Source organism: Malania oleifera, chromosome 6, assembly GCF_029873635.1.
Source record: "Malania oleifera isolate guangnan ecotype guangnan chromosome 6, ASM2987363v1, whole genome shotgun sequence".
Taxonomy (NCBI): Eukaryota; Viridiplantae; Streptophyta; class Magnoliopsida; order Santalales; family Ximeniaceae; genus Malania; species Malania oleifera.
This window is the reverse complement of record NC_080422.1, coordinates 10,942,405-10,968,733: the sequence shown is the minus strand read 5'-3', so window position 1 is coordinate 10,968,733 and position 26,329 is coordinate 10,942,405. Positions and strand designations below refer to the sequence as shown.

Sequence of the window (26,329 nt, the reverse complement as noted above, 5' to 3'; positions counted from 1 at the left end):
CCGGTTAAGTTGTAGGCAATCTCCCCAGGATCAACCTGGTATCTTCTGATCGACGAAATGGGGAGAAACGAAGCCGAAATCGTAGAGAGAAGTTGGAGAAACCGAAATGTAGAGAGAGGAATTGATTTCCTCGTTGAAATGTAATTTTCGGCTATATATTGGCAGCTATCCACGTGGCTTCATCGACGAAACACATAGACTCGTTGAAGAATTTATGAAGGGAGTTCGTCGACGAAGCTAATGAGTTCGTCAACAAACCAAAGGTCTGAAATTTTCCCCTCTCGATATCTTTTCGTCGATGAGACATTGAGGCTCGTCCATGAAACATACAAGGGCGTTCGTCGACGAACCCTGACTTTGGTTCCTTTTTGAATTTTCCTTTTTCTCTCATTTATCCCTCTTTCCCTCTATTATTTAATTGCTATTATTTTCTGGGTCTCTACATTGTTGGTATAGTCGTGGGTATGGTCGTAGTCATGGTCGAAATAATCACTAGCATCGACATGAGGTAACAATCTCCTAGAAAAGGGATGACCCCCAGAAGAGGGATGGCCCCCAGAAGCGGGTTAATGATCAGAATCAGCAACCCAGGCATCATGAAACTAGATGTTACAGATGCGGAGGAAACGGTCATTGGTCGTGTACCAATCATACGCCTAGACACTTGGTAGATCTATACCAAGTTTCTATAAAGGAAAATAGTAGAGAAATGGAAAAAAAAAAAATTGTTGTTCCAATGGACCTTGATATTGGACCTTTCAACTCTTTATATCTTGATGTTACTGATTTTCCTATAAATCAAGATGAAAATAATGATGTAATAGTTTAAAGTGAGCAATATATTATATTTGGTTTTAAATTCATTGTTGCTATGATCAATTATAATAATGAGTTTTTAAAACATGTATTGTAGATTGTCCTAAAAAGCTTTGAACGAGTTTAAGATGTCTATGAAAGAAGTTTGTTTAGCTGACAATGCTACAATACACAATTCTTCGAGATAGAAAATATTTCCATCATTTGAATATATCTTCGACGAATGTTAATACAATATCTGGGTATACAAATTTAATTGAAGGCTCCGAAAGAGCTAATATAAAGTTGCCTAATAGTACTTTATTACAAATCAATGAAGTTTTATATTTCAGTAAATCTAGAAGAAATCTATTAAGTTTTAAAGATTTAAGACTCAATGGATATCATATTGAAATTACAAATGAAGGCAATAAAAAATTTCTTTATAATTCTTCTATTGTTTCTAGAAAGAAACAAATTTTAGAAAAAATGTCAACTCTATCTTCTGGACTATATTATACAAAGATTAAAGTAGTAGAATCATATAATGTCTTACACCAAAAGTGCAATAACCCAAAGTTATTTACACTTTGCCATGTTCGTCTTGGACATCCGGAAGATGTAATGATACGAAAAATTATTGAGAATTCACATGGTCATCTGCTAAAGTACCGAAAGATTTTTTTTGTCAAGTGATTTCATGTGTACTGTCTGCTCTTAAGGGAAATTAATTGTCAAACCGTCTATTTCAAAAGTAAGTCTTGAATCACCTATTTTCTTATAAAGAATTCATAGTGATATATGCGGACCAATACATCCACCATTTGGACCATTTAGATATTTCATGGTTTTAATTGATGCATCTACAAGATGCTCACATGTTTCCTTGCTTTCTACTCATAATATTGCTTTTGCTAGACTTTTATCTTAGCTAATTAGATTACGAGCTCATTTTCTCTATTATCCAATTAAAACAATTCGTTTGGATAATGCTGGTGAATTTACATCCTAAATATTTTATAACTATTGTATGTCACTTGGAATACATATTGAATATCCTGTTGCTTATACCCATACACATACACAAAATGGTTTAACTGAATCTTTTATTAAGAGGCTTCAACTCATTACTAGACTTATGATTATGAGAACTAAATTGTCTCTATCTGTTTAGGGACATGCTATTCTTCATGTTGCATGTTTAGTCTGTATAAATCCAACTGCTTACAATAATCTTTCACCCATGCAATTAGTTTCTGGGCAACAACCTGATATTTCTTATTTAAGAACTTTTGGTTGTGTTGTATATATTTTGATTGCCCCTCCTCAAAGAACTAAAATGGGTCCTCAACCTAAGTTTGGTATTTATGTTGGTTTTGATTCTTCTTCTATTATTAGATGTCTTGAATGATTCTTCTTCTATTATTAAATATCTTGAATCTTTAACGAGTGATTTGTTTAAAGCACAATTTCAAGATTGTCATTTTGATGAGACAGTATACCCTACATTAGGGGGAGTAAAATCAGTGCCTGAAACACAACATTAAATCACATAAAATATCATGAGTTTATTTCATTTAGATTCCCGCACAATTCAAAGTGAACTTGAAGTTCAAAAGATTATAAATTTGCAAGGGATTACAAATCAATTATCAGGTTCTTTTGCAGATACCAAGGTAATACTAAAATCTCATATACCTGCTACAAATATTCTAGCACGTATTGATCATCCTGAAGGACAACAGTTGGCTAATAAATCTAAGCCGCAAGTTAAACGTGGAAGACCTGTTGGTGCAAAAGATAAAACTCACAGAAGGAGAAAATTGAAATTTGTAAACACTCCAGAAGAGGTTACAGAGATGAATAATCCAATCGACATTGACAAACTCATTTCTCCTAAAAATAAAATTCCTATTATAGAATATACTAAAGAGAAATCTCCTCCTGAAGAGGAATCTCTTGAAGAGAAAACTTCTAAAGAGATATCCCTTAAAAAGGGACAAGTACTTGGAAATAATAATAAGATTTCAATACATTACACAGGAGAAATGTGGGAAAGAAATAAAGTTGTTGTCAAAACACATTTGCATATACAATAGCTACTGACATTACCATAAGTAATGAGGGTCGTGAACTTAAATCTGTTAATGAATGTTGATATAGAAGTGATTGGCCAAAATAGAAAGAGGCTATCACAACTGAAATAAACTCTTTATTAAAAAGAGAAGTTTTTGGACCTGTAGTCCAGGAACCAGAAGATGTCCAACCTGTTGGATACAAATGAGTATTAATGCGCAAGAAAATTAAAAATAATGAAATTACTCGATATAAAGTAAGGCTTGTGGCACAAGGTTTTTCACAGAATCCCATAATTGATTATGGGGAGACATATCTTCCAATAATGGATGAAATCACTTTCAGATTCCTAATTGGGCTAACAGTCGCTGAACGACTGAGTATGCGTCTTATGGACGTAATAACAGCATACCTATATGGATCGTTGGATAGTGAAATTTATATGAAAATTCCTGAAGGATTTGAATTGCCTAAAGCAAAACCTAGAAATTTATATTCAGTCAAACTTCAACATTCCTTATATGGATTAAAGCAATCTAGACGCATGTGGTACAATCGATTAAGTAAGTATCTTATGAAAGAAGGATTCATAAACAATCTAATTTGTCCATGCGTTTTTATTAAAAGATTAGAATCTGGATTTGCTATAATTGTTGTTTATGTTGATGATTTGAATTTAGTTGAAACTCCTGAAAAGTTCACTAAAGCTGCTAATTATTTAATGACATAATTTGAAATGAAAGATTTAGGAAAGACAAAATATTGTCTTGGCCTACAAATTAAACATGTAAATGACGGAATTCTTATTCATTAATCTAGATATACCAAAAAGGTATGGAGGCAATTCTATATGGATAAAGTTCATCATTTGGAATCTCTAATAATGGTGCGATCACTTGATGTTAAGAAATATCCATTTCGACCTCATGATGAGGGGGAGGAATTACTTGGTTTTAAAGTACCATATTTAAGTGTTATTGGCTCTTTGATGTATCTAGCCAATTGTACAAGACCTGACATTACATTTTCTGTGAATCTATTAGTAAGATATAGCTCTATTTCCACTCGACTACATTAGAATGAAATTAAATACATTTTACGCTATTTGAGAGGTATATTTTACTCGTTTGATTCCAAATCTCAACTAGTAGAATATGTAGATGCCGGATATCTATCTGATCCTCACAATGCTAAATCTCAAATTGTGTATGTATTTTTTTATGAAAAAACTACTATATCTTGGAAATCAGTAAAGCAGACAATTACAGTAATATCCTCCAATCATTCTAAAATACTAGTTATCCATAAAACTAGTAGAGAATGTGTGTGGCTCAAATCAATGATTTCTCATATCCAAGAAAATTGTGATCTTCAACCAATTAAGGATATTCCAACAGTTTTGCATGAAAACAACACCGCATGTATAGCACAGCTGTGAGGAGGATACATAAAGAGTGACAGAACAAAACATATCTCTTCAAAATTCTTCTATTCACATGAATTCCAAAAGAATGATGATATATATGTACAATAGATCTCATCAAGTAATAATCTAGCAGATTTGTTCACCAAAACTTTGCCTACTACAACATTCAAAAAATTGACTCATCTTATCGGAATGAGACATCTTAAAGATTTTAACAAAATAAGTTATTATATGGGTGACATGGAAGGAGTGTTGTAAAATAAACGGTGGATGTCACCATCTCCATAAATGCCTCCAACTACTCCCATTATTCTTACTCCCTCAAAGCATCCATATCTTCCATGCTTTTTGAATAATGAAGAAAAAACAAAATAAATATAATTTTCACATGCTCCTTCTACAGCTATAAAAGGAAGTGCTAATAAGGAGAGAGGTGTTCGTAAAATCAAAAAAGAATCAGACTAAGAAGAAAGTAAACTTAGACAGAAAGAGGAGAAGCAGAAGAGAAAAGAAAAGTGAGATATTTTGTATAAGGTAAGAAAGTGAGATATTTGTATAAAGTCAGATACATAATATAATTACTTTAACATAGTGAAGTTTGATTCCATTCGTCCGTGTAGTAGGTATATTTGAACCACGTAAAAATATGATCTCAGGCAAATTATTTTGTTGATTATTTGCATCTTTTATAACAGGGAGAATTTTTTTTTCAAAAACAAAATTAGCAATGTTGCAATATGTCATAAAGGGCAAAAAAGAAAAAAAAAATATTTTCTCAGGAAAATTATACCATATTGACATCATATAATTAAATACAAAATAGAGGAAATTTTTTTATAAAGACATTATGTAAATAAGGGCAAAAAAAAACAAAAACTGCCACTTTATGTCTAGGAAGCTAGTAGATCCTAAGGATTGAGGGCATAATTGAAAAAAAATATAATTTATTTTTTCAACTTCCATTTGTATACTAACAGAAAATTGACATAAGCTAGTATAGCTTTAAAAATCTTGAGAGAAGTGGCAAACCTCAAGCAAGGTGAATGACTTTTATCATTTATTTAAACATTTTCAAATAATTATAAATATTTTGTAAGTTATAAAAGTTTTTTATTGTTTTGCAAGAGTTAAAACAAGGAGTTGAACTTTTATTTACTTAAAAAATTAAAAACAAAAGGCGAAAACGAAACCATTTTGCACGGTGAAGTATGAAATGGTCACTCAAAAGAAATGAAAGAATTCGATAACGTAATAATTGCAAAGGAAATTGTGCTATTTTTCAACCAACCATCAACAATTTCTATATATCTTTCAACAATTTCAGACAGAATGTTTATTAGGAGAATACCATCGTTGAACATGCCTGTTGTTGAATCGCCAAAAATCCTAATAGTTAAAAATTGGCTAATATCTAATAATCTACGAACATTTGTGATTCTTCAGTTATATTATTTGAATATTTGTTTATATTTGATAATCTAAGATCTTCTTGATTTAGTATTTAAATACTTTTGAATTTGTAACAACTATAGTTTGTACAAGTCCTATATATAAAACATCTCTACGTCAATGAAAGTGCGTCAACGGTCTTCTCCTGATAAACATTCTGTCTAAAATCATCGAAGCAACCATCAAAGGGTATATAAAAACCACCGACGATTTGCTAAAAAACTACACAATTTCCTTTATAATAACACAATAAGATTAACTTCATGGACCGTTCCAAATCTATAATGCTAGACATTTTTAATTCATCAAAAACCTATGGGATCCTACTCACCATTCCAAATAGGCAAATATCCATTGTAGCATTGAAGGACAAGAAAATTCATCAATAATCCTATCCCTAACCATAGTATAAAGGAATTAGGAAAAAGACAATAACTGAAATACTATAATGAATGAGAAGAACTTGAGACTAACTGGAGCATTATGCCAATAATAGGAGATTGAATATTGAATAACATTGAAACAAAGTAAAATTCATCACATAAAATGCATATTGGTATGGATTTTAAAGTCACCTCAGCTTGCATTTGGTTAACTTGAGCGATCTAAAAAATGTACAAGTATGGATGAAACTTGAGAGTGGCTAGAGAATGTAAAAGAAAAAAATATTAGCAATGCCCAAAAAATATGGCCTGCCCCTAAGGATTCATAATGCAACAGAGAAATAAGAAGGTATATAAAAAAGAGAAGACCAGATGAAAAATTACGTAATTGTGTGTTGGATACAACCAAAGTTGGTAAAAGGTGAACACGCCCTCAAAACCCATCTCACCCCAAACGAAAGGAAGAATACAAAATTAAACATGAATCCAGCAGGAAGCACAATCAGGAGAATCCTGAGCTATCGGAGCATCATCATCCTGCTCGGATTGGGATCTAAACTGCCAAAACTAAGATGGTAAAACAAAACAAATCTCTCAAGGAAGATTTGAGCTGGTTGGACCAGCACCATAACTGCCACTTCCACGACCAAAGCCAGGCCTTGAACCCTGAAGATTTGGTAGCAAAGTGAATTAGTGAATATACCCTTAATAGAAATTACAGATATCTGTGGAATAACCAGTATCCAAGCAAAAGAAAAAAGGAAATCTCATTCAGTAAACGCATATGTTCAACTTCGAGATTTAAACCATATCAATCTGTTATTCTGACCTGAACTTTTTAGGTTTCAATCTCTGATACAGTAGATCAAGCATAAAAATTACGAAAGACAAACTCACCCACAAAAAGGTATGTTTACACGCTATTCATTCAATAACAAAAATAATATCAACAAGCCTCAAGTCCCGCTAAGAGAGGGGTCAGTTACATGAATTCTTTTATGACAATTCATCTGATCAAAAACATTTTCCTCTAACTTACGAGCTATTAAATCCTTGCTCACTACTTCATTTAGTAAAGAATGAAATTCTATTCATTCAATGCGCTTAAAGAACAGAATGTGACAATGTACTATAAAGCCTTACTATCCAGGGTAACAAAGGATTATGCTACTAAAGATTGATGTGCACTCAAAAGGATACTATTGATTGTTATTTATACTACAGCACAGCGCCACCCAGTACATATACAGCAGAATTGAAATGACAGTGAGAAGATGATTTGAAAAAAAAATCCAAATTCTCATAAAGCTGAGCATAATTTTGCACACATATCACAAACATAAGGCACAAAAAATTTCAGAATGTTGAAAAGTATTGTTAGCCTCAACTAATACCCAATAAACTTGCTAAGAAGAGGTTTAATTACCATCTGTCCCTGTTGGTATAACAGAACTTCAGTCTAGAAAAGGGAAAGGCCAATATCAAACATTTTTATCTTTATCCATAGATAATAATTTATTTCCTTTGTTTAATTACTATCAGCCTCTTATTGTGTAACAGGAATTCAGTCTATAACGGCCAACATTCAGCATATCTCTCACAGTAAAACATAACATAGGTGCCATTTTCCAAAGAATGTCATTTTCACATTAACTGATTAGCTAATAAAATCCAACAGGGCTATGGTTTTGGGAACATAAAATTATGGACTCTGGCTAAATTATAAACCCCAAATTAGTCCAGAATTACCAGCCAAATTTTAAAAAGAAACATTTTTCTGAGGTTACATATTTAAACTAGGTGGTGATTCTAAAAACAAGGAGGCAGATTCACATAGCTGATCCCACCTGTTGGAGTTTTAACGAATTGTTGTTGTTTTGCACTTAACTTAAAATGCAGAAATTTTTTTATGTTTACAGAGAGTAAAGATAATTTAAATATAATAGAATTATTCATTGTACAAAAAATGTGTTCATGATTAGTGCATATTAGCATAAAAAATATTGAGGCATGCTCAGTATTGTTTCTGTATAGTGAAGAAATAGATTATGAAAACTTATTTGTTTACGGAAAAAATAGCTTTAGCAACTGTTGACAGATTATTTAATAACCATAATTAATTTTTTGGATTAAGTCACTAATTTTATACACACTGGGTTTAACTAAATTACAATAACATGATAACATAAATTTAAAATATAATTAAAAATAACAATGTCCAAAAAAAATTAAAAATAATTAAAAAATAAAAAAATTACAAAATAATTTTTTTTACTATATTTTAATTGTCTTGTACAATTACAATCGATCTTCTAAAGTGAATTTTGAAATATATAAAGAAGATAAATAATTGCAATAATTTTATTTGTATTATAATATTTTAATTTTTATTATTCTAATCATATTTTTTAGTGTTCTTCGATTCATGAACAAAACTGAGCATTTGTTTAAGTTTTATAAATTCTTTCACTTTTTATGAATATTGATAAAATAGAATGCTGGTTTTTAATTTTTAGTTTTTGCTCTGTTCGTAGTTTTCAGTTTCGTTTCTGATTTTTGCTTTCACAATTTTTTTTATAGTAATACCAAAAATCCCCTTAGTTACTTGAGCCTAAACTGCAACTATGAAGAATTGATGATGCAGAGTAATAGAAGTCAATAGTACTGTCCTGGGTTAGGATATGTAAAGTTATAGGCATCACATTGAACAAAAAATGCAAACTGCAATCAAACAACCCAATTAGGTTCTATCTCAAGCTACTGAGCAAAATCATAACATGCCAACATGAAGCAGCTAAATTACCCTAAAAGAAGGCTGGTAGTCTGCAGGAGCTCCACCTTTGTCGCCGAACTCACCCGGAGCTCCTCGTGGACCGCCACGGTACCCGTCCCGGTCACCAAACCTCGGTCGATCTCCATCAAAGCGAGGAGGGCCACTGATTCCCATTTTCCAAAAGAAAATACAAATATTAACGATTGAATCGATTCAGCATTCCAAACACAATCGAAGTACAATGGAGCGATGCTTCAATTAGTAATTTATCCAATTAGATAATCCCAATGCAAGAAGTCAAAATAATAACCAAAAACGATTACCGGGGGCCTGGGGGACCACCCACGGGGCGACCAGGGGGCTTGGCGGACTTCATCAAAGTGGCAGGAACGATCTCGGAAGGGAGATTGAGGTAGGTACGGAGGAACTCGATACCGTCATTGGTGAGGAACCAGTAGTAGTGCATCCAAGCAAAGGTCTCGCGCACATATTCCTTAGACTTGAAGCTCTGCATCAACTTGATCACATGCAGGTTAGGCACATGAATTTCTGGGTGTTCAGCGAGATTGTAGTCCTTCTTCGCATAGCAAACTCCCTCTGAAAAGAGTGTAATGCCCAAATGGATCAAAATTACCAATCAAAAAATCCAGAGAGAGAGAGAGGATTGGGGAGAAAGAGATACCTTTGAAAAGGTACTTGGAGATCTCTCTGCGGTTCTTCTCCGGAATAATCTGAAAGACCAAAATGGAAGAGGTGAGTATGAATAACAGCAACTAAAAAAAAAAAAAAATTCAAAGACTCGTTTGAGTGTGTGTGTGTGTGTGTGTGTGAGAGAGAGAGAGAGAGAAAGAGACCATGGTGGCGACAGGGCGATGATGACGACGCGGCGGCGGCGACGGGCGCTCTGGTGGTCGTTTGCTCCCTTCTCGCTCGTTGCAATAAACCAAAACCCTAGAGCGGAGGTAGTGTGTTTTATAGCATGGCTTCGGTTTTGGGCCTACTTTTGGGCCTAAGATCAAACTCATTTACGGAGTTTTTTGGGCCTGATCAATGGGCTTAACAAAAGCAAAGAATGGTACGTGAGTGGGTGTCCTGGGAATAGCTCATCAGGTTCAAGAATATCTAAGCTCATACAGCTTGATGATGTGGATCAACTTGAGTTTGGCTGATTTCAACGCTTCACCCATTTTTTTTTTTGGTGAGTTTTTATCAACTCACTGAGTGCACGAGTCACCCAATAACCTAAAATGCTTTTTGCTCTTTTAAATGTCCGAACCTACAAGTTAAACATATCAAACATAAATTATAATTTGCTCATCTAATAATTACCCACTAAATCTATTATGGATTATTTAATCTAATCTTTTTTATCAAGCTTATGATGGATTTTCAATATGACAAGTGTTGGGATTCTCCCATTCTCCATCTAATCTATTTTAATAAGTTTATGGCACGCATTATGATACAATTAATTAAAGTATTACAATTGATTACAACAATTTTTTAGTAATAGTTAAAAGTTATTGAGAAAGATTTATTATTAAATTTATTTAATAGTTAGTTTAAAATATTTATCCTTTCATGTTTAAATTAAGTAAACAAATATGTTTGAATTATAAGCTTTTGTCAATTTTTGAGAATTATGTTTTAGTATGTCTCTATTTATATTATGATGATTAGTTATTTTAAGTATTGATATATATATATATATATATATTTTATATATTACGATGATTAGTTATTTTAAGTCTTGATATATATATTTGGACTTTTCAAATACTTTTATGCCCACGGATTTGCTTGCGAGAATAACCATTATGAAACAATTTAATTATTAGAAAGTTTTTAGTTTTGCAATTAGTTAATAAATGTTTTACAATTGACTGTATTATAAATCAAACACAATTTCAATTATTTTGTTCTAAAACCAATAACCAATTGAATAGGAAAAAAAATTATTTTTAAAAATGACTAAATCCTTTGTTATGAACTATCTAAACCAAATCACAAGTTAATTAAATCAATTTATATGAATTGTAATTTTCTTATCCAATTATTTGTTTAATTTACCATAAATTATCCAATCTGATATGTATTGTAGTAACCCAAAAAAATAATTAATTAAATAATAATTATTATTAACTAAATTATATAATTAATATATATATATATATATATATATATATATATAAAAGTTAAGATTCCAGGAAAGTTCAAAGTCCTGAGAGCAATCTCTCCTTCGTCTCTCTCTCACTCTCCGTCCCTCCTCCTCTCTCTCCTCATCTTCTCGATAAATATTCGGCCGATCAGAAAACAAAAGATATCGTTGGGTTCCTACCTCTGCAATCGACATTCTTACCGGAGTGGATTTGTTGTAAGAGCGACGTAGGCACCACTCCTGGGGAAAGGCAAACTCATTTTTTTTCTTTAATTTCTCCTTAAATGTTTAGCTAAATTGACAATCGAACACCATCACTAGGTCTTAGTCTCGATCGTCGTCATTTTTGTCAAAGCAAATTTTTAATTTAAGGGTCCTAAGTACCACTTCAAAGCGAGAGTAGGATTTAGGAAATTAAGAAAATTAGTTATTTTCGGGAGTTTAATTGTTATTTGAAATTTATGGGCTTAAGAAATGTTAAGATAATATTTTATTTAGGGTTGATTTGATTAAATTAGGGTTATTGAATCAAGGTTCGGGTGAGCGCCGCAAACATCATTTTGGGGTCCCTGTCGGCGTAGTTTAGGAAATCAGGTAAAAGGAATATATTAAACTAGGATTTTTGAGGAATTAATCGGTGAAAAATGGAAATTTTTTGTGTATATGTATATGATTTTCACGTGAGTTCTGAAAAGCTGACCTTTTGAATTGTAAATTTATGAACCTAGGGTTGTGCTACTCGATATTATTTGCGAAAATGGAAAGTTAAAACGACAGATTTTCTAGATAATTGTGTAAGAAATTAAATGTATATTTTCAGTATATTAATGATGAATGTGGGTTGACTTATTTTACATTAAATGTATGAAATATGTTGTTAAATTGTGTGGCATGAGTAAAATGAAGTTTCTGTATTAAACTATGATATATATATGAGATGTAGGAAATACTTGATATTTATTAAGAATTGAAATGTGATATGATTTATTCTGCATGTGTTTGAGAATGTTAAATTACAATATATGATTTGAGAACTCCGGTGGACCAAAATAGGCATAGTACTGTTGTGGGTGTTTTTGGTAGCGCTAGTGCACCCACACGTCTTAAAGAGAGTGTGGAAACAGGATGGTCGATTGTGCTGGGAAAGGTAGGGTCCCCCTAAAGTCTAGACCAGTATGGGAACAACTAATTGGACCTACAGACTATAGAATGTGGTTGATTTAACTCTGCAGGGCCGACCAAGGTTAAATCCGGCCTACAGGCCACACAACTTGTCATGGGGTTGAAGCATGACAGTGATTTCTCCATCGGTATAGAGAGTTCTAAACGCATAATTGTTAATTTAGCCAGTGATAATATGAGAACAACAGATATGAGAACAACAGATATAAGAACAGCATACGAGAATGATATAAAAATAGAGAAATGTGAAAGTAGAGAACATGAAAAGATGAATAATACAAAGATAACAGCATACAGAGTAATGTAATAAAGTATTATCAGTATTAAATACAGTATTATTATATGTATTAGGGGCGAGCTAAACTCTCTGTTCGAGGGCTTGCTGAGAAAGGCGAGTGTCCTAATAGGTATTAGATGTAGTTGTGGGCTACATAACGGATTAAGGCAAAAGGAAGCTACTTGTATAGGCTGGTAAATTTCCTTATTCTCGAGAGCATTCGCTATTAAAAATTTGTGTGAATATTGTAAATACGAGATAAATCATCCACCTGAGAGCTTATTAAGTAAGGTAAGTGCCCTGATATGCTTTAGTTGTGACCGTAGGTTGCTTAAGGTATCAAAGCAGAGGGGTGCTACTTGTATGAGTGGGTAATCACCCCAATCCTTAGGAACTCTCGTTGGTAAAATACCTTGCATGTGTTTGATCAGGAACAAAAAATGATTTCATAATTTTGGTTTCATTTGAAAATGACGAATATATATGTTGTACACAAATCTCATTATAGCCACACACTGATTTAATGTATTCCATCCTTACTGAGATGTGTCTCACTCAATAGTTGAATTTTATCTTTTTCAAGACCTTCGCGTGATCGAGCTTAGAGAGTTTGGGATTGTTGTAGCGTTTTTTTTAGAGAGAGGGTATAGACTTTTGGATTTGTATATTTTAGGGTTCAAGGCATTACATGTATTGTCAAATCTATAATAACATGGCGGGAACACCTTAGATGTTTTATTCAAGGCTAGTTATTCTATCTAGGTGGCTTTTAAAGTCAATTCACTTTCAAAATCAATAAAATTTCAAAAATGACTTTTAAATTCCATGTAGAAATTGTTATATATAAAGGAAATCATGTAATTGTAACCATCTTGATTTCCTTGACCAGATTAATTGTATTTTATCTTTTGTAAATCTATTATCCGATAACGTAGGATCTTCTTGTTACGTTATTTGAGTATTTTTGTATTCGCAATACTCTGTACAATCCTTATATATCGCACATCTTCATATTAATGAAAGTCACTTCCGCAATTTCTATATGGTATCTAGAGCACGTTCTTCTGACGAGTTTTTCTTTTCTTTTCTTTTTTCCTCATGGCCGCATCCCCTAGGTCTATGATTGTCAATAATTCTGAGCTTACTGGCAATGGTGACACTCATCTTGTTGCCATCAATGTCGGCTCCTAGCTTCCTTTGAATCTGACCCTTTCCAACTTTCCTTCATGGCACGCCCAACTAACGTCCTTGCTTATTGGCTACGATCTCTAGGGCTATCATGACGATACCATTGTTGGTCTATCATTGACGCTCCCAGCAGCACCTCCTTTTCCAGATCGTCTTCTACAGATGTCCCCAATCTGCCCTTCTGGCATTGGTTCAGGCAAGATAAGCAGATCTTTCACGCCATCCTTGCATCTATCTTCGAACCAAGGATGCCACTCATTGCAACTTCATCCACTGCTCATAATGCATGGTCTAAGTTGCAACGATTGTATGTCAATCATTCACGTACTCGTGTTATGCAGCTTAAGAAGGAGTTGACTCTCATTCGGCTAGAGTCCTGCCCAATCTTGGAGTATCTCCACGCCATCAAGGTTCTTATTGATGAACTTGCGGTGATTGACTCTCCCATATTAGTGGTTGACTTCACTATTTATGTCCTCAACGGCCTCGGTCCTGAATTCTATCATATTACAACACCTATATATTTAGGCACGTGAGACTTCTTTTACGTTTGAAGAGCTTCATGACATGTTGGTTGGCCACGAAAGCTGCTTGAAACGTATTGAAGCTTCGAACTCTGCCCTAGTTGCTATTGTAAATACCACTCAGCGCCGCACTACCGCTTCCAAATCCAACCAAAACCGACACTCTAGCACCAGTTCCTCTGGTCAAAATAGCACCAACTCTAGTCACTATGATCGCACAGAGCAGTCAGGTAAGCCCCAAATTGTTTGCCAACTATGTGACAAAGTGGGACACTCAGCCAAGACTTGTCGCTCAGTTTTGGAGAGAAGTGTGTAAATTGTGCCACTACTAGCAGATCTAACAACAAGAAGTGCCTTGTGGATTCAGCTGCTTCCCACAATATTACCTCTAATCTTGCTAATTTATTTATTCACTCAGAGTATAATGGCACGTATTAGGTCGTCATAGGCGATGGCTCAAATTTGCGAGTTATATATGTTGGCACTATGACTCTGCCCTCTTCCTCAAAGCTCTTTACATTAACCAATACTCTTTGTGTTCCTAATATTCACAAGAACTTGATCTTTATTCATAATTTCACTCGTTCCAATAATGTTTATCTCGAGTTTCACCCATTTCATTTTCTTGTGAAGGATTGGAGCACTGGATGACTCTTCTTTGTGGTAAATGTCAAGATGGTGTCTATCCAATGCTAATGGCTTCTTCTGCTACCAAGTCTTCAATTTTAGCATTCGTTGTTGAACGAACAACATCTGACACTTGGCATAGATAACTTGGGCATCTATCGAATAAAATTGTTGATTTCATTATTCGTCGATTTTCTCTTTCAATTGTAGTGTCTCGTACCTCTTTAACATCTTTTTGTACTGCTTGTCAGTGCAATAAAAGTCATAAATTTTCTTTTTCTTCCACTTCTCTTATTAGTACTCATCCTCTTAAATATATCTATATAGATATTAGGGGGCCTACATCTTCCACTCCCATTGATGGGATTCATTTTTATGCATTATTTTTCGATCATTTTACTAAGTATTGTTGGCTATTTCCAATTCGTTGAAAAGTGATGTTCACTCCATTTTCTGTCAGTTAAAATGGCTAATTAAAAAAAAAATTGGTTTTCAAACCAAGCACTTATACTCTAATAATTTTGGGGGGGGGGGGGATATCATACTCTTCAACAATATTCAAATTCCATTAGTTGGCTAACCACCGCTCCTCATACACCTCCACACAATGGTTCAAGTGAATGTCAACATCATCACATTGTTGAGACATCCCTAACTCTATTGAGTCAAGCGAGTCTTTCTCCAACTTATTGGTCTTATGCGTTTCAGGCCGCGATTTATTTAATTAATTGTATGTCCATTACTATTTTAAAAAATAAAAGTCCATTCGAGTGTTTATTTGGTCACCTACTCGATTACAAGAAGTTATAAATTGTTGGTTGTTAGTGTTACCCATGGCTAAAAGCTTATACCACAAGTAAACTACAATTGAAATCAACGCCTTGTCTCTTCCTAGGTTACTCAAGCTTACAAAGTGCCTATAAGTGTATGGACTTTGATACATCTCGCATCTACTTGTCTCAACATATGATATTTGATGAGTGTATTTTCCCTTTTTCTTACTCTGTCCATGTCAATGTGCCCTCTCTATCAACTTCAGGTGCTAGCACACAAGATCTTGCCATACCAACGGTGCCTTTCATTGGACTGATACCCTCCTCTCCTGCCACTGTGATGGACAATGCTCCTACATCTCTGACTCCATTTTCCTAGTCATCTTCTCCCCTTGCACAATCTCGACCAGCAGAAATAACTCCACCCACCACATCGGCCTGTAGCTCCAACTCAGCCCATCTGTACCCATATCATGACAACCCAGTCTATCAAAAATATTCATAAACCCAAATAGCTTTACCTAGCCACAAAACATCCTCTTCCTCAACCTATAGAGCCCACATGTGTGTCTCAGGCCTTGAAGGATCCCAAGTGGGGGCATGTTATAACAGAGGAGTTCACTGCTTTGGTTAAACATGGCACATGGGAGCTTGTTCCACCAAGCTCAACCATCAAAACCGTTGGATGCAAATGGATTTTTCAAATCAAACAGAATCCTGATGGTAGTATTTCTTGCTATAAAGCAAGGTTGGTGGCCCAAGGTTTTCATCAATGGCATGGTTTTGATTATAATGAGACGTTTAACCCTGTTGTGAAGCTAGTGACTATTTCAGATGTCCTCTCCATTGCTATTTAGAAAAATTGGTCTCTTTGACAACTGGACATTAATAATGCATTTCTATGTGATCGAATTTGGGAGGACGTCTTCATGGTTTGGTGCTCTGATACCAATTGTTGATGTCGAGTGTGCGCAGCTAAAAACCTCACACAAACTCACGAAACAATCAGTGGAACAACCAAGGCAAGCACTCGATGATGAACTAACTAAATAAGCAATCACTCAACAGTGAGAATAAACAAAAGCAACAGTCAAAGACACAAGAATTTACATGGTTTGGCAATTTGCCTACATCCACATGAGTAGCAGCTATTTTTCACTATCTCAACAAAGTTTCCACCAAGCTTATCAAATTAGGGTTACATAACAATGATTAAATACTAATATTATGTGTACAGAAGAATTATACTATATCTAAAACACTCATGTAGCGATTCCCTAGAGGAAAATCCTTCAAAAACTCCCAATATACTGATCTCCGATTCGAAAATCTATGACGATCGCAAGGGTAATCATCGACGGTTTAGGCTAAACCATCGAAGGTTTGAAGCCGAGAAGATTTCTCTGTAGCACTGCCTGTAATTGTCGATGGTTACACCCAAACCGTCGACGATTTGCCCTTAAACCTACCATCCTACAAACCTCTCTCTTGTTACTCGCTTCCCAATGCTTTCCCTGGTGCATGCGTCCCACTCAAATATGAGTCACATCCCCAACAATCTGCACCTTGGCAAATATGCACCACTTAGGAAACTTAAAAGCATAACCCCATTGCTCCATTCGAGCCAGTAGATTGGGATCGGCTCCTATCTAACACCTAGAGATGTAAACCAAATCCAAGCAATGCTTGAACTTGTCTATGGTAACAAGAACTCCACCTAGCTGAACACCCACCTAAAAAAATGTAACATAAAATTATATTAAAATTTGCTAAATCCACTCAAATCTAAAATAAAGATTCAAAGTTCATCCTTCCAAATATAGGGTAATAATACTTACATTTGAAATCAAAATCATAATCAAAATAGTTCAAGGTTTCAATGAGACACCCATCAAATACAGCAATCAATGCTTCCCAAAACACAACTAAAAATTTGATCCCAATCTCCCAAACAAATATATTCATTCTTTTTCAAACAATTACATTCCAAACCAACAAATTATAATTAACTTGCTACAAATTTTAGTTCTTACAAGACAATAACACAGCAGAATAGACAACAATGGATGAGAACACACACACACACACACTACATCAGCTCAGGTACACCTAGGATTTGCAGAAGAAGAAGCACATGGAAGGAGGTTCGCTTAGTGGTGATGGCAGCAGTGGGAGGAGCTAAAGACCGCAGCAGCGGTGGCGGTGGGAAAATCCAAAGATGGCGGCAAGAAGAAAAGAGGGAAGAATGGTGGTGTGGTGGGAGTAGGGAAGAATGGCATGTAAGGAGGAGGAGGGAAGAGGAGAGAATGAATGGGGAAAAAATTGCGGGAGATCTACGCAGGGTTAAGGTTTTGACATTTTAGAGTATTAGAGACAGTTTCAAACCGTCACTAAAAGTAACGTATTAGTCTATTAGTGATGGTTTCTCTAAACCATCATTAATAATGTAATATTAGTGACAGTTCCTCTAAATTTTTACTAATAATGGACTATTAGTGACGAGACCTCTAAACCATCACTAATAATGGACTATTAGTGACGATTTCTCTAAACCGTTACTAATATTGTACCTAAATTTTTCATATTTATATTTGTCATATTTTGTGCATTTGGGTGAATGCATTTGTGTAATTATCTATTACCAAAAAACTAGAGAGAGGGAGAGAGAGAGAGAGAGAGAGGTGGGGGTATTCATGGAACAACAATTCTCTGCTCTTAAAAGTTGCATATATCTACTTTGAATGATGATTAATTCTATTCAAATTTTGCGAAAATGCAAGTGGAAGTGTGCGCATCTACTAAATTGATTCAAGTGTTTAACAATTGAATTGAGACAAATCTTCTATATTTGCTCGAATCATACCACCATGAAGGGCACCCCTTTGGGGATCTTTAATCGACATTTAAAGGTCAAGAGGTTAATTTCTTTTGAGTGAGACTGCGTAGAGACGAGGCCTTTGTACTTGGTAATCTCTTGAGCTTTTTCCCCATCAACAAATGCATTGTTAATAATGGTTTATGAGAACCATCAGAACCTAATATAAGACTATTAGTGAGGTTCTTTCTTTTCAATCATTCTACTTAAGGACACGCTCTTCTCATTGTATTTTATCTTCAACTCATCTAGATTCTCATTTGTGGTGTCAGGCAGACTGGCTAGGTTAGCCAAAACATTATTTTCTATCTTGTTTTGCTTTATGAACAATATCTTCACAAGCAAACCACTCATGCATAGATATTTGAACCAAGTTGTTTCTTTCGTGCATCTCATTCCTTTTTACTATGATGAGCATCTTTAGAAGATTGATCTCTCAAACTCGATCAATTGCATTTAAAAATGAGTCCGATCATTGCAGAACTTCACCACGGCTCCATAGCTTTTCCATCTTTTTCGTCTACTATGTTAAAAACAATCCCAATCCATGGTCAGACATATAGATCATTTTGTTATGGAGTTTGAGAGATGGATATTGGTTCAACAGTGCAAGATTTTTGGCCCGACTCATCAGCTAGGTCAATTCCCAGGTATTTTTCCAAGGCAAGGTCATTTTTATGTTTGTGTTCACTAATTGCACTTGATAGTCATTTTAGTTGCTCCATTATAAGTTTTTGTGAATGACTCTTGACCTTTCCCCATATCAACAAATGCATTATTAGTGATGGTTTATGAGAACCATTACTAGCTAATATAAGACTATTAGAGACGGTCTTTCTTTTCAAGCATTCTGCTTAAGGACATGCTCTTCTCATTGTATTTTATCTTCAACTCATCCAAATTCTCATTTGTGGTATCAAGTTGCTTACTGTACAATATCAGCAACTATTTTTATCTGTACACTGCTATGTAGATAGCCTCTTAGCCTATTAGCCCAGTTGAATTGTAATCATCTTCATGAGCAACCCACCCATGCATGCATAGATATTTGAATAAAGGGTGTTGTTTTTTTTTTCATGCATCCCATTCCTTTTTTTTTTTTCTATAAGTGATGAACATTTTCAAAATATCTCTCAAACTCTATTGCATTTAAAAAATCAGTCCAATCATTGCAGAAATTCACCACTGCTCCATTGATCTGTACACGGTCATTCAAAAAGGTTTGAACTTCAAGAGGTTTAAATTTAGAGAATCTTTTAACCAATATTCACTATCAATGACAGCTCTTCCATCTTTTCCATCCACTATGTTAAGAACAATCTTAGTCCATGGCAAGACATATATATCATTCCGCTTTGGATTTTGAGAGATGGGTGCTGGTTCAGCAGGGCAAGGTGTTTGGCCCGACTCACCAGCTTGGTCAGTTTATAGGTATTTTGCCCAGACAAGTTCATTTTTGTGTTTGTGTTCGCTAATAGCACTTGATGGCCATTTTTGTTGCTCCATTAGAAGTTTTTGTGAATCATTCTTGACCTTATCCTTGTCAACAAATGCATTATGAGTGACGGTTTATAAGAACTGTCACTAGCTAATATAAGACTATTAATGACGATCTTTCTGTTCAAGCATTCTACTTAAGAACATGCTCTTCTCATTGTATTTTATCTTCAACTCATCCAAGTTCTCATTTGTGGTGTCAAGTTGCTTACTGGACAATATTAGTAACTGTTTTTATCTGTCCACTGCTACGACAATACCCTCTTAGCCTACTGGCCCTACTGAATTGTAATCATCTTTACGAGCAACCTACCCATGCATGCATAGATATTTTAACAAAGCGTGCTATTTATTTTTTGTGCATATCATTCCTTTTTCTTGTACATGATGAACAACTTCAAAAGATCTCTCAAACTCTATTGCATTTAAACAATCAGTCCAATCATTGCAGAACTTCACCACAGCTCCCCTAATTTGTACACGGTCATTCGAAAACGTATGAACTTCAAGAGATTTAAATTTAGAGAATCTTTTCAACCAATATTCACCGTCAATGACAACACTTCCATCTTTTTCATCCACTATGTTAAGAACAATTTCAGTCCATGGCCAGACATATATATCATTCTGCTCTGGAGTTTGAGAGATGGGTGTTGGTTCAACAGGGTGAGGTGTTTGGTCTGACTCATCAACTAAGTCAGTTTCCAGATATTTTGCCAAGGCAAGGTCATTTTTATGTTTACATTCGCTCATTGCACTTGAGGGTTATTTTCGTTACTCCATTAAAGGTCTTTGTGAATCAGTCTTTGCAAATGATTTTTGGCCATTGCATTTGAAGCACACTATCCAAGTAATTAGAAAAACTGTCACTAATAGTCTTTACCTTTCTCCACATCAAAAAATGCATTATTAGTAACGATTTATGAGAATCATCACTAACTAGTATAAGACTATTACTGATGGTCTTTCTCTTCAAGCATTCTACATAAAGACATGCTCTTCTCGTTGTATTTTATTTTCAACTCATCCAGATTCTCATTTGTATGTGGTGTCAATTGCACACTAGCTAGGTTAGCCACAACATTATTTTTATCCGGTTTTTGCTTACTAGACAATATCAGCAACTCTTCTTATTTGTCCACTACTATGAAGATAGCCTCCTTGCCTACTAGCCCTGCTGAATTGTAATCATTTTCTTGAGCAACCCACCCATGCATAGATATTTGAACAAAGCATGCTGTTTCTTTTTTGTGCACGCCATTCCTTTTTATTGTGATGAGCAACTTTAGAAGATCTCTCAAACTTTATAGTATTTGAAAAACTAGTCCAGTGGTTATAGAACTTCACCACATGCAGCTCCCCTGGTCTGTACATGGTCATTCGAAAATGTATAAACTTCAAGATGTTTAAATTTAGAGAATATTTTCAACCAATATTCACTATCAATAATAGTTCTTCCATCTTTTTCGTCTACTATGTTAAGAACAATCCTAGTTCATGGTCAGACATATTTATACAACCAAATTATTAAATGTAAGAAACAAAAATTAAAAGTAACAAAAAAATAAATAAAGAAAATAAAGGGGTTATGCATAAAATAGTTTGACCACACAATATCAAAATATCATATCATCGAAAATATCATATCGTTTCCCAAAAACGCAAAATGCATTTCCAAGGCTGTGCGGTTGTGCCATGATGTGTTTTCAATTTTTGGGATTTTTTAAAGCTGACGATATAGGTATATATTCTATGAGACGTAGGTTATAGTCGAGTACTTCTCCCTCTTCCTCCCAAATCTCAACCTCACCCCCATGGTGGATTTTCCTAGCTACGCTTGCTTCCTCAACCCATGGGTTCTTCATCTCCAGAAGCTTGCTCTCAAGCTCAAATGCCCATCTGGTCTCTCTCTCTCTGAAACTGTGATTGTTTCTGGTTCCAGAAGGTGTCTCTGATGTTGATATGGTGCTTTTTGTTGATTTTGCACGCTACTTAAATTTGTTCACTTGACCAATGCTAGTTGTTGCCCTGTAATCACATATTCTGCAAGCTTTTTATTCCTCTTTATTTTTCCGATTCAAGTGTTCATGTACATTTTATTGTGTTTTATTATTTATGTGTTTTGATTTATTGTATATTTTTTCCCCTCGAATGTGTTCATGCAACACTTTATACTGTGATTTACTAATAATAGACTATTAGTGACAGTTCAATAAAACTGTCACTAATAATAGGCTATTAGTAATGGTTCTTGAAAATCATTACTAATATTGTTGAATTTTTTCTCAGTCAATAAATGCACTATTACTAACGGTGCTATAAACCGTTATTAATACGAGACTATTAGTGACAGTTTATAAGAACTGTTACTAATAATAGACTATTAATGACGGTTTCTGAGAATCGTCACTAATATTATTGACCTTCTGCCTAGTCAACAATGCATTATTAGTGACGATTATACACTATTAGTGATGGTTTGCACAAACTATAACCAATACTATACTTTTAGTGACGAAACTCAAACTGTCACTAATACTTTTGTTACTAAAAACTAGGTTTTTTTGTAGTGACATCAACTTCCTTTCTCAATAGAGTCTCAGATAGATATACCTCAGCCAGAACCTTACTAGCAATATGCATGTCACTCATATAAAACAATAGAATAATTGCCCACTTACATCCTATCTCCCTCTCCACTTTTAGGAGCTCTACCAACCCCCACATCTGATTCTTATATAGTAACTTCATCTCCTACACCATGACACCTATTCACCTACCCTTCTCTTGGCTGTACACTGCCTCTTGAAAGGTAGTAGGATCCTTCCTAGTAGTAATGAATGCATAAGACATCGGATCTTTATACCTGGGTGGTGGTCTGATATTGCACCTGGGTCCATTGTGATTTTATTGGTCTCCCGAGCTTGAACTCCCTGCATTATGACCAATGTCATCTCTGCCTCGAGTTTGTAACTCCACCTGTATCACAATCTCATTTCTGCTACTGTTTATACTGTGATACTGGAAGTCTCCTAAGTTAGAACTCCTTGCACTTCTGCCCTAAGTCTCCAACTCGGCCTGCGCAACATGCTCATTACTGCTACAACTTATTGGCATCTTTTTCTCTTTATCTACTTGAGTACACTGTCTTATGGCTTTAATGCCTAAAATCATGTCTCCACCAATCGCCATCCTATTTTCCATTAGATCACCCAGCTTGAACCCATCTTTCTGATACCCTAGAAAAATGTACCGTCTATACATCGCACCAAGCCTAGATCCCACCTCACTAGAAACGTACAAGGCTAGACCTCCAAACTCTCTTAAACCAGAAAAGTCTACCGCATAACCTATCCAAGCCTCTCATGCGACTCTCCCATCTAGTGATACTTTTGGCGATCGATTAATTGAGAAACCCATCATATTCGCTAACTTTACCAATAAGTTCCTTGCAAGCCTTACATACACCATGTCATGCTCACAAAACTTGTTGAACACAGCGTACTCAACTCCAATTTCTGACCTAAGGAACTCTCACCTACTCTGGTACTCCACCTCAGCCACAAGTTAGAGCTGGAAAACATCTCCAACTTGTGCCGCAAGAGATACCCCCATACCTTTCGTGATAACTTCACGAAGTACCCATGTCCAACCCGTGATGCTACCCTCACCGGTCCCCAAACATCTAAAATAATGCAGTTAAGAATACCCTCTGTTTTGTGTCTGGTTGGTTTACAAAAAATGGTATTCTCTAACTCATATCTCTCAACTGCAGCCCCACTTACAACTGTGTTACTCAGCAGTGCATAGAGATTCCCTGCTATCCTCTGCCCCTTCATCACCATCAAGACGTCTTCATACATATTCATGGTCCCACCTTCAGACTTGTAATTATACTCATAATAGTCCAAAGTACCCAATGATATCACATTCTTCCATAGATCAGGTACATGTCTTACACCACATAAAGTCCTTACCACACCATCATATATCTTGATTTTGATATCTCCAATTCCAATAACTTTGTATACAACATTGTTTCCCATCAGAACGGAATCAGAACTCACCAATGTGTAATAGGTGAACCAGGCTTTGTTGGGCATCATGTGAAAAGAACATCCTGAGTTTAGGATCCAAGAATTCATGAGGCGTTTGGAACTTGATGAAACAGAAAGCATCTCATAGTCATTACTCCTTGAGTCTCCTTCTTCCACTACATTAGTAGATTTTGATGAGCCCTCTTGAGTTTTTGCTTTCCCCTTCTCCCACTCTGGACACTCTAGTTTTATATGCCCTATTTTTCTACACTTAAAATAAAGAACGTAATAATCATCCATTTCTTCTTCTAAGCAAATAATTTTCAATATTTTCTTAATATTTCTCTTTTCTAAGATGGCATAAAAATCTTTTATTTTTCTTAATTACTTTGCCATGCTTTTGTTTTCATTTTTCAAAATGGATTTCTGCTTAGATAACTTTGCTAGGAATTTATTCATTTTCAACAAAGTTTTATCTAGCTTTTCATACAAAGGCATGCTTTGATTTATCAATTCGGCACATGATTCATCATAAGATATGTCATAATTATTACATGAATCATTGCATGCTTTGTCAACACGATTAACACAAGGAATATCAAATGATTCATCAAATGAATTAACACAATAATTTTAGCATGAATCATTGTATGCCACAACAGCAATATTTTCACAAAGATTAACAGATGATTCTCCACATGATATTTTGCAGCAATCAACATAAGAATCATCAGCTGCATAACAAACTGAAACAGGAGGTGAATCATATACCTTCTCGTTAATTACTAGCTCGTGATTCGCCACTACCAAATCATCTAATCTTGGAGCTTCTAGAGTGGCAATCTCCTTTTTCCTGGGTTTCTCCATATTTCTTTTCCAGTTCATCTCAGATTTCCTATGCACTATGACATTCCACAAACTCAAGTAGAATATTAGAATCTAAAGTACAGTATAATAATTCCATGGCATATGAATTTGCATGCATAAAATTAATATCATTTTCATTACCTGTCATACAAATTCCATTCACAATCACCTGTCAGGCCCTCCAGTTCATAGATTTTATAAATGTACATATTAAACCACATTGAGGTTACTTATTGTATCTTGTTGGTGGTGTATATTAGAATCTAAAGTAGAATATTCGAATTTTTCAGTGAGTGTAGTTAACACCACAAAACAATGGAGGACTGGTGGGTGACTGTCCCTCACTGAATGGGGATACACCAAATTGAATCATTGCGATCTTTTTTGCAAAAACATTTAAGTGTAGTGCAACGAGACTCTGGTACCAATTGTTAGAATTGGTGTATTCCCAAGAGGTGGGTGAATTGGAATTTTAAATTTAATCTCCTAGGTTAAACGAGATAGCTATATAAAACTACCTAAGGTCTTTCTATTCAATTCCAAATGCACTGACAAATATAATATGCGAAAATTTAAATCATTGCGCATCATTCACACTATAACATACACATGCGATAAATATAAAGTGCGAAAATATAAACAGACACACGATATGTTATTGGGGTTCGGCTAACTATGTGCCTACATCCCCGCCTCTAGCTCGCAAACTCGAGGATTCCACTAAAGGCTTACTTAAAGGGTGGAGCGGCACCGATTACAACTAGATCAATTAGCACAGGGCTGACCTTAACATTTACAATCAGGTCAATTAGCAGGGCTAACTTCAACCTACACCTTAACAGGATGGTGCACCTAACTTTCCTAACCGGGTCTAAGCCAATTCAGGACTATTTCAAAAGGATAGTCTCCCTTTTCAAGCTCGTGCCTAAAAATACAACAGTATGTTCACAATCAATGAAACGGTACAGTAATTATGCTTTCAAGTAAAGCAGATGTGTATCCAATTACATACAATCATATACACCACCAACAAGATACAATAAGTAACCTCAATGTGGTTTAATATGTACACTTAACTAAATATTTTCTATCCATGTAATCAGTGCGTGAGAGTGCAAACCAGTATAATCATTGTATCACAAGATATTCAATCAACGTACTCAAACAAAGATATCACTTAAGTCTCAACTATTCCAATCAGCAGAATATCTCAATCGTGCAAATATCGAATAATGTATATGCTTGATTTGTAAAAGATATTTAATCTTTGTATTAAGCAAATGATATGTAAGTTAATGAATATTGCAACAAAGATCAATATCACACAAAGAAATATCCTTTCAAAAGTATGTCAAGATAAATCACCCAAGATATTTGAAAATGTTTTGATAAAGTTTTTGCAATCCAAAAACAAATACAAAC

General features: G+C 34.9%; 1 protein-coding gene across 1 annotated transcript; it reads right to left on the bottom strand.

Annotated features, from left to right (window-relative positions):
• Nucleotides 1–6,483: 6,483 nt before the first annotated feature.
• Nucleotides 6,484–9,994, bottom strand: LOC131157145 (small ribosomal subunit protein eS10z-like). Its single transcript, XM_058111061.1, has 5 exons — nucleotides 9,757–9,994; nucleotides 9,585–9,633; nucleotides 9,226–9,499; nucleotides 8,933–9,065; nucleotides 6,484–6,795 (listed from the first exon to the last, which is right to left on the bottom strand). Exons 1-5 carry the CDS (start codon nucleotides 9,925–9,927, stop codon nucleotides 6,724–6,726), a joined length of 699 nt encoding a protein of 232 aa, XP_057967044.1. The 5' UTR covers nucleotides 9,928–9,994; the 3' UTR covers nucleotides 6,484–6,723.
• Between the last annotated feature and the right edge of the window lie 16,335 nt (nucleotides 9,995–26,329).

Excerpts from the sequence above, each read along its gene's own strand:
- LOC131157145 (XM_058111061.1), bottom strand. The coding sequence starts at position 9,927 with ATGAGTTTGATCTTAGGCCCAAAAGTAGGCCCAAAACCGAAGCCATGC. Across the intron at positions 9,500-9,584 it reads CTCCAAGTACCTTTTCAAAG|AGGGAGTTTGCTATGCGAAG; the intron begins GTATCTCTTTCT and ends CACTCTTTTCAG. Across the intron at positions 6,796-8,932 it reads ACTACCAGCCTTCTTTTAGG|GGTTCAAGGCCTGGCTTTGG; the intron begins GTAATTTAGCTG and ends CCAAATCTTCAG.